The sequence below is a fragment of the Halichoerus grypus genome, chromosome 2, assembly GCF_964656455.1.
Source record: "Halichoerus grypus chromosome 2, mHalGry1.hap1.1, whole genome shotgun sequence".
NCBI lineage: Eukaryota > Metazoa > Chordata > Mammalia > Carnivora > Phocidae > Halichoerus > Halichoerus grypus.
In genome coordinates, this window is record NC_135713.1 from 107,314,852 (window position 1) to 107,324,579 (window position 9,728).

The 9,728-nt window shown below is 35.2% G+C and overlaps 1 protein-coding gene across 1 annotated transcript in view; it reads left to right on the forward strand.

Moving 5' to 3' along the window:
• The window catches only part of DEPDC1B (DEP domain containing 1B), an 81,496-nt gene extending 72,261 nt beyond the window's left edge, over window positions 1-9,235 (forward strand). The window contains exons 10-11 of the mRNA XM_036101090.2: window positions 6,933-7,118; window positions 8,378-9,235. Of these exons, the coding sequence (XP_035956983.2) occupies window positions 6,933-7,118; window positions 8,378-8,539 (348 nt within the window). The 3' untranslated portion in view covers window positions 8,540-9,235. The remainder of the gene's footprint in view (window positions 1-6,932; window positions 7,119-8,377) is intronic.
• The last annotated feature ends 493 nt before the right edge of the window (window positions 9,236-9,728 follow it).

The following is a 9,728-nucleotide window of genomic DNA, read 5'->3' on the forward strand; positions in this document are numbered from 1 at the left end:
AAAATATAGAAAATGCACACCAAAAACTATAAGAGTAACATCCAATGTTCAGTTAGTATTATGGTCTTTTGGGTGTTTTCCTGTGCCTTGTCTTCTCTTTTCGCCTTTTCTTTTTTCTTTTTTTTTTCTTTTTCTTTTTCTTTTTTCTCTTCTCTTCTCTCTCTTCTCTTTTCTCTTCCTCTCCTCTCCTCTCTTTGCTTTTCCTTCCTTCGTTTTCCTTCTTTCCTTCCTTCCTTCATTCCTCCCTCCCTCCCACCGTCTCTCTGTTTTATACCTTATTTTCTCTTGACAATACACCAAGAAATATTTCCTACATCACTAAATATTCTTGACTGACCCCAGGTGGTTGAGAGCACAGACCCTGGAGCTAAGTGGTGGTGCTTGTATTCCTCATGTGCCCTTTATTGGTCCTGTGACCTTGGGCACATTTTATAATGTGTCTGTTTTAACCTCTACCCGACATCTCTCTTTTCTCATCTGTAAAGTGGGATAATAACAGTTAATACCTACCTCCTAGGGTTGTTTTAGGGATTGAATGGCTTAAAATGTGTAAAGTGCTTAGAATGATATTTATCACATAGTAGCCCCTCAGTTGTTAGCTGCTGTGGTTAATATTATTATCATCGTTAGTGTTATATTATTCCACAATATTGTTATTATTGGTAGCGTAGCATTCCATAATATGGATATATACCATAATTTATTTAAATGGTTTTCTTTGGTTAATATTTAGATGGTTTCCATTTTCCCCTCTATTTTGCAAATAATACAATGGTAAATATTTTTGTAGCTGGATTTTTTTGGGGGGGGATGATCCATGATTATTTTCTAAGAAAAATTTTTGGAGTGGCATTGCGTGGTCAAGGGCCAGGGATGTATTTTAAGGATTGATTGTATATTGCCAGATTTCCCTTCAGAATGATTGTTCTGACCCATATTCCCATGAGTGGTCTGAGAAACCTTGCCTACTTCTCATTAACATACATATCTTTGCAATTTTTATTGAATAAAAAGTGTAACCTTACTGCTGCTTTAGTTAAATCCCTTCCCTCCAATATTTTTATGACCCATACTTAAAAAAAAAAGTAGAGAAGAAAAGAAATACTGAAATTCTGCAAGGAGAAGTGATAGCAATAGCGAAGTTGCCCTGTATACTTCCTCGGTTCGCGGTTCCCGTAGCGTAGGCAGACACGGCAGCAGCTTGAGCCCTTTGCTCTCTGCTGAAGATCAGAAGGCTGAGCTCTGCTTATGCTTTCACGACAGATTAGCATGATCTTATGGAGAGGCACTGCCCTGGTGCTAAGTGAAACCAGTAACCACTCATTTGTCAATTACATTTTCTCTCTTGGAAGTACTCAGAATTGCCCAACAATTGTTTCAGTACTCAGAGATCTGCTCTCTCTTGCGGACTCCTCAGCCCTGACAGCATGTCAGATTCTGGGCAGGGCTTCTCTGAAAATGAACAGTGTTCCTTCGATTATTCCAGGGAAGTTTCAGGGCTGGACCCTGTGATAGATAAATTGTGAGGTGGGCATTGTCTTTGACACCAACCTTCTATTAGCCTTGACTGCAACCCTCTTCTTCCTTTTGTGCCCTTTAATCATAGGTATCTAGTAGTTTTCTTACTAGGCTTCCGGCTGCAGAAGAACGATAGGTGTTATATTTTTGGGAAGATGGAACTCTCGGAGTCTGAAATTAAGTACTTTTTAATTTCTTTGTTATTAAAGTAACATTGACATACAATGTTATGTTAGTTTCAGGTGTACAGCAGGGTGATTCAACAATTCTGCACATTAGTGGTCCCCGCAATGAGTGTAGTCACCATTCAACATTATTACATTATTGACTGTACTTTCCATCTCTGTGACTTATTTATTTTATAACTGGAAGTTTGTACCTCTGAACCCCCTTCATCGATTCGCCAACTTCCCCCCACCCCTGTACCCCCTCTTCCCTGGCAACCACCAGTTTGTTCTCTGTATTTGAGAGTCTGTTCAGTTTTTTCATTTGTTTGTTTTGTTTTTATATTCCAAATATAAGTGAAATCATATGGTATTTGTCTTTCTCTATCTGACTTACTTCATTTAGCATAATACCTTTTAGGTCCATCCATATTGTCACAAATGGCAAGATAACATTCTTTTTATGGCTGAATAATATTCCATAGTATATATACTACATCTTTTTTAAATTTTAAATTCCAGTATAGTTAACATACAGTGTTATATTAGTTTCAGGTGTATGATATAGTGATTCAGCACTCCCATACATCACCCAGTGCTCATCACGACAAGTACCCTCCTTAATCCCCATTTTACCCATCCCCTCCCACCTCCCCTCTGGTAACCATCAGTTTGTTCCCTGTAGCTTAGAGTCTGTTTCTTGGTTTGTTTCTCTCTCTCTTTTTTTTCCTTTGCTCATTTTCTTTTGTTTCTTAAATTCCACATATGAGTGAAATCATATGGTATTTGTCTTTCTCTGACTGACTTATTTTGCTTAGCATTATATTCTCTAGCTCCATCCATGTTATTGCAAATGGCAAGATTTCATTCTTTTTGATGGCTGAGTAATATTCCGTTGTGTTTATATATACCACATCTTCTTTATCCATTCATCTGCGGATGGATGCTTAGGTTGCTTCCATATCTTGGCTATTATAAATAATGCTGCAATAAACATAGGGGTGCACATATATTTTCAAATTAGCATTTTCATTTTCTTTGGGTAAATATCCAGAAGTGGAAATGCTGGATCATAGGGTAGTTCTATTTTTAATTTGTTGAGGAACTTCCATACTGTTTTCCACAGTGATTGTACCAATTTTTATTCCCACCAACAGTGCATGAGTGTTCCCTTTTCTCCACATCTTTGCCAAGATTTGTTATTTCTTGACTGTTTGGTTCTAGCTATTCTGACAGGTGTGAGGTGGTAATCTCATTGTAGTTTTGACTTGTGTTTCCTGGATGATTAGTGATGTTGAGCATCTTTCCATGTGTTTGTTGGCCATCTGTAGGTCTTTGGAAAAATGTCTATTCAGATCATCTGCCCATTTTTAAATCAAATTATTTGTTTTTTTGGTGTTGAGTTATGTAAGTTCTTTATATATTTTTAATAGTAAACCATTATTGGATATATCATGTGCAGATATTTTCTCCCTTTCACTAGGTTGCCTTTTGTTTTGTTGAGGGTTTCTTTTGCTGTACAAAGTTTTTTTAAATTTTAGTATAGTCCCAGGAGTTTATTTTTGCTTTAGTTTCTCTTGCCTGAGGAGAAATATCCATAAATTTCTTGCTTAGGGTGATGTCCAAGAGATTATAGACTATGTTTTCTTTGAGTTTTAAGGTTTCAGGACTCACATTTAGGTCTTTAACCCATTTTGAGTTTATTTTTGTGTATGGTGTAAGAAAGTGGTCTGGTTTTATTCTTTTGCAGGTGGTTGTCCCATTTTCCCAGTATAATTTATTGAAAAGATTGTCTTGTCCCCTTGTATATTCTTGCCTCCTTTGTCATAGATGAATTGAGCATATATGCATGGGTTTATTTCTAGGCTCTCTATTCTGATCTCTAGTCTGATTTGATCTATGTTTTTGTGACAGTACCATACTGTTTTGGTTACTATAACTTTGTAGTATAGTTTGAAACCTGGGATTGTGATACCTCCAGCTTTGTTCTTTTTCTTCAATATTTTTTTGGCTATTTGAGGTATTTTGTGGTTCCATACACATTTTAGAATTACTTGTTCTTGTTCTGTGAAAAAATGCTATTGGTATTTTGATAGGGATTGCTTTCAATCTATAGATTGCTTTGGGTAGTATGGGCATTTTAGTGATATTCTTCCAACCCATGAATGTGATATATCTTCGCATTTGTGTTGTCTTCAGTTTCTTTCATTCAGAGTACGGTCTGTTACCTCCTTGGTTAAATTTATTCCTAGGTATTTTATTCTTTTTGGTGCAATTATAAATGGGATTATTTTCTCAATTTCTCCTTCTGCTATTTTATTATTAGCATACAGAATCACAATCGATTCTGTATATTAGTTTTGTATCCAGCAAGTTTACTGAATTCATTTATTACTTCTAATAGTTGTTTGGTGGAGTCTTTAGGGTTTTTTGTGTGTAGTATCATGTCATCTGCAAATATTGACCATTTTACTTCTCCCTTCCCAGTTTGGGTGCTTTTTATTTCTTTTACTTCTCTGATTGCTGTGGCTAGGACTTCTATACTGTGTTAAATAAAAGTGGTGAGAATGGTCATCCTTATCTTGTTCCTAATCTTAGAGGAAATGTTTTCAGCTTTTTACCATTGAGTATAATCTTAGCTGTGGGTTTTTCAGTGTGCCCTTTGTTATGTTGAGGTATGTTCCCTCTAAACCCACTTTTTTGAGAGGTTTGTTTGTTTGTTTGTTTCTTTAATGAATGGCTGTTTTATTTTGCCAAATGCTTTTTCTGCATCTGTTCAGATGATCATATGGTTTTTATCCTTCTTATTGTTAATGTGGTGTATCAGATTTGATTGATTTGTGAATACTGAACCACACTTATATCACTGGACTCAATCCCACTTGGTCATGGTGAATGATCTTTTCAGTGCATTGTTGAGTTTGGTTTGTTGATATTCGGTTGAGGATTTTTGCAGCTATGTTTATCGGAGATAGTGGCCTGTAGTTATCTTTTTTTGTAGTGTCTTCGTCTGGTTTTGGCATCAGGGTAATGCTGGCCTTATACATTGAATTTGGAATTTATCCTTCCTTTTACGTTTTTTGGAATAGTTGGAGAAGAATATGTATTAACTCTTTTTTAAATGTTTGGTAGAGTTCATCTGTGAAGCTGTCTGATCCTGAACTGTTGTTTGTTGGGAGTTTTATGATTACTATTTCAGTTTTCATTAATAGTAGATCTGTTCAAATTTTTAATTTCTTTCTGATTCAGCCTAGGAAGATTATGTTTCTAGGAATTTACCCATTTTTTCTAGGTTGTTCAATTTGTCAGAGTAAAATTTTTCATAATATTCTCTTATAAGCCTTTGTATTTCTGTGGTGTTAATTCTCCTCCTTTATTTCTGAATTTATTTATTTGAGTTCTCTCTCTTTTTGTCTTGTTAAGTCTGGCTAAACGTTTATCAATTTTGTTTTTCTTTTCAAAGAAAGAGCTCTTGGTTTCATTTTTTTTTTTTTTTTACTCTCTATTTCATTTATTTCCACTCTAATCTTTATATCCTTCCTTCTCTTAGCTTTGGACTTTGTCCTTTTTTTCTAGTTCCTTTAGGTGTAAGGTTAGGGTGTTTATTAGTGATTTTTCTAGTTTCTTGAGATAGGTCTGTATCACTATAAACTTCCCTCTTTGAACTGATTTTACTGTGTCCTGAAGATTGGGACCATTGTGTTTTCATTTAATTTGCCTCCATATATTTTTATTTCCTCTTTGATTTCTTCACTGACCCATTGGTTATTTAGTAGCATGTGTTTGTGTTTTTTCTAGGTTTGTTTGTTTGTTTGTAACTGATTTCTACTTTTACACTATTGTGGTTGGGAAAGATGCTTGATCTAACTTCAGTCTTCTTAAATTTATTGAGATTTAAATTTATTGTGGCCTAACATGTGATCTATCCTGGAGAATGTTCCATGTGCACTTGAAAAGAGTGTGTATTATGCTGTATTTGAATGGAACGTTCTGTATATATTTGTTAGGTCCACCCAATCTAATGTCTTGTTCAAAACCACTATTTCCTTGTTGATTTTCTGTCTGGATGACTTCTCCATTGATGTAAGTGGGGTGTTAAAAACTCCTATTATATATGAGGAATTCTTAATCTCAGGAAACAAACTGAGGGTTGTTGGAGTGGGGGGTGGGGTGGGAGGGATGGGGTGACTGGGTGATGGACACTGGGGAGGGTATGTGCTCTGGTAAGCGCTGTGAATTGTGCAAGACTGTTGAATCTCAGATCTGTACCTCTGAAACAAATAATGCAATATATGTTAAGAAAGAAAAAAAGAAGAAGAAGAATGTAGCAGGAGGGGAAGAACGAAGCGGGGGAAATCGGAGGGGGAGAAGAACCATGAGAGACGATGGACTCTGAAAAACAAACTGAGGGTTCTAGAGGGGAGGGGGGTGGGAGGATGGGTTAGCCTGGTGATGGGTATTGAGGAGGGCACGTTCTGCATGGAGCACTGGGTGTTATGCACAAACAATGAATCATGGAACACTATATCTAAAACTAATGATGTAATGTATGGGGATTAACATAACAATAAAAAAAATTAAAAAAAACCTCCTATTATGATTGTATTACCATCAATTTCTCCCTTTATGTCTGTTAATATTTGCTTTGTGTATATAGGTGTGCAATTAAATATTTCTAATGGATGTTCATTTATTTATAAGTCTTTCCTCTTTTTTCTCCATTCTCCCTTTTTCCCTGTACAGTGTCTGCACATTTGTTTTCTTGCTTTTCACCATTAACATATTTGGAGATGGTCGTAGTACTTCTCCATACATAACAGCCATGCTATATATATATGTGTGTGTACCTCTATCCATTCCCAAGGAAGGGAGGATCAGATTCTCCAGATGTGGGAAGGAACCCCCAGAAGGTGTTCATTATTGTAATTGTTTTGAATCATTTTTGTCAACATGTTTAGTTTATGTTTCAATTTAAGATTATATTTAAAAGAGCACACCAGGTGTTTTGTTTATTAAAATGGATCTTGGGTTTAAAATGGTAAGAATCTCTTATTTAAAACTGTGGCTTTAAGTGATTTTTTTTTCAAATTTATAGAAACACTTTTACTTTTTAATAAAGAGTTTTTCCCAAACGAATTGAAGAATGACATGGCATTCCTAGTAGGAGATATTCTGTATTTGATCTGAACCAATTTTGCAACTTATATGAAAATACACTTATTCCTTTCACTATTAATACTTTTGCCTCAGATAAAATACCCAGGAGCCGATATGGATATCACTTTATCTGCCCCATCATTTTGCCGTCAAATCAGTCCAGAGGAATTTGAATACCAGAGAGCATATGGCTCTCAGGAACCTCTGGCAGCTTTGCTGGAGGAAGTCATAACGGATGCCACACTTTCCAGCAAAGAGAAGAAGAAAAAACTGAAGCAGGTAAAAAGGATATTCTTTAGAAGCCATTTCTTCTGCCTGCTGTTCTTAATATTGTTTTTTCTTTTTATTCTCTATTTTAATGGATTTCATATTAATCTCATCTTCTGAGATGTAGCAGTTTTGAAAGTATATTATTCAATTCATATATTTCAGAAGTCTCATGGATGTACACAGTTGTGGTCAGTTTCCCACATCTTTTTCTCCAATGTAGATATTTTACCATTATTGCGCTCTTCATTTATGGAGCCGCTCTCTGTTATTTGTCCTTTGTTTGGGTATGTGGATGGCTAGTGGAGCAATTACTTTAAATTCAGAGAAGCTTTCAAATGAGGACAGATTCCTCTTGATTTTTTCTGAAAGGCAAATTACATTGAATTTGCAGAAATAAGATGTGTAAAATTGAAGAGGCTTTGGTTTTAGATAGCCAGTGTCAAATTGGTTTCTTGCCTCAGGCGTCCCTGAAAGTGTTTAGCTCCTGCTAGGCAACACAGCTTTGGGTTTCATTGAAGAGTTTTCATTTTTAACTCAAAATAGATTTACTTTGACCATTCTTAAAGTATTGACTCAAGATTAAGGGAATGGTTTTTATTTTTCAAGACTGATTCCTGCAAGCTTGATTCCTGATCAGACCATACATAGGGGATTATACACAGAGCACCAGAGTTCTAGACTCCCAATCATATTTTTCTCAGTAATTTTGGAGAAGAGTTCAGTGTTGAGGATCAAAGGAAAAGCATATTGCCTCTCTTCAAGCTTTTCATAAAGTAATATATACTGGAACGTTTTCCCTTCCATTTGAGCAGAAACAGGTGGGGCTGAGTTGGAGAAGCAGGGAGATCGTGAAATGTAATTGGGCCAAAATTTTCTTGAACTGTATAGAACATAAGTTATTTTCAAGTCAGAATTACTTGTGAATATTTTTAAAGTCTATTTATAGTTAGCAAGCGGGGGAAATTTTAAGAAATATGACCGAAATGAGTTTGTTTGAAGATTGGATCAAATTAAAGTTGAATTAGATCTATAGCAAGTGGAATCAAATGATCTCACAAAAAGAAATGGATTTGTGTTGGAGTGAATTTAATTATGATGTCATCATCTTATTCTCTTTTCTGATGGAGAGCAATAAACATTAAAACAAAATAAAGAGAGCCTAGTATGGAATCAGATCAGAAACTCTTTAATTTTAAAATTAGATCACCTAATTTTATTGGTTCTTATCTGGTTTTTTGACTCATCTTGAGTCTTTTTTTTTTTTTCAGTTTCAAAAATCCTATCCTGAAGTCTACCAAGAACGATTTCCTACACCAGAAAGTGAAGCACTTCTGTTTCCAGAGAAACCGAAACCCAAACCACAGCTGCTAATGTGGGCACTAAAAAACCCTTTCCAACCATTTCAAAGAACTAGAAGTTTTCGGATGTAGTACTTCCATAGCTGTTAGAGATCTCTGTTGTTGTTGCCTCGAGCAAATGGGTGGTTAGAGGACTATGGCGGTGGAAGAAAGAAGAGCAGACAATAGAGACTACTGAAACATAAAGTGAATGGACTTCTAAAAATGTTGAGCCAGTATCAGTATTTTTGTAAAGCTCAGTGCTATTTTTAAAAGTGTAAAAATCAGTTAAAATTTAGACAAATATATAGTGTTAATGTTAACGTGTTTATAATTGTTACAAAATTTAAGGGTATTTTTATTTTTTTATTTGTTGTTTTTCATGGTGTTGAAAAATAATTGTGTGTACATTTTAGTTACTGATGTCTTTGTTATAACATGTCTTAAAAATAGTGTATATACTTGAATAAGAAAGACACTGGGTACTGTTACTGGGATGCTATTGATGTCATAGCTTAATAGTTGTGATTTCTCTGTGTAAAATCTGGTTTTCAGTGTTGCACAAAAATTCTTAATGTCCTATATTATGATGGCTGTGTCTTTTATTGCAGATTCGTTGGATGTTATGACAGATATAACTAAAGCTGGTTCTTTAATAACATATATATTAGCTGGTGTTTACCTCTAAGTGGGGTAGATTTTCATTTTCCTGCAGTGGTATAATTTCAGTCTTGGCTGAAAACGGAGAATTGAACTGAATAAACTTTTTTGGTCCCCTTACACCTGTAATTGTAAGTCAGATCTTTGTTATTTCATGAAAAACACAAATGGGTTAAGTAAAATGAGACTACTTCCTTTATATTTCCCCCAGCTTCCTCATCCTTTTGAAAGTAAATGGAATGTAAATAAATACTGTTTTTTGTTTTTTTATATTTTATGTGGTTCTGCTTTGGCCTTTATTTAGGTTAGTTATAGAACATCCTCAAATGCTAAACATCATTATCTTTGCCAGTGTTCTCACATCAGTCACTTATTTCTATGATAAGTGACATTTAGGCTTTTGTACTAACCTTCAGGAGGTGCTTTGTCCATTTCTTTTGCTTTGCTTTGCCCTTTTGCAAATAATGGTACACTTAGATTATGGAGCATCTGGAAGCTTTCTTTATAAGCAATTACCCTAAATCTTAAGAGTAACAGTCACTAGTTGGCTTGTTCTGCCCTTTGGACTGAATTTTCCTTGCCTTTGTGATCTGACCCTGTTCTTTTGTAGCAGATGCTTCCT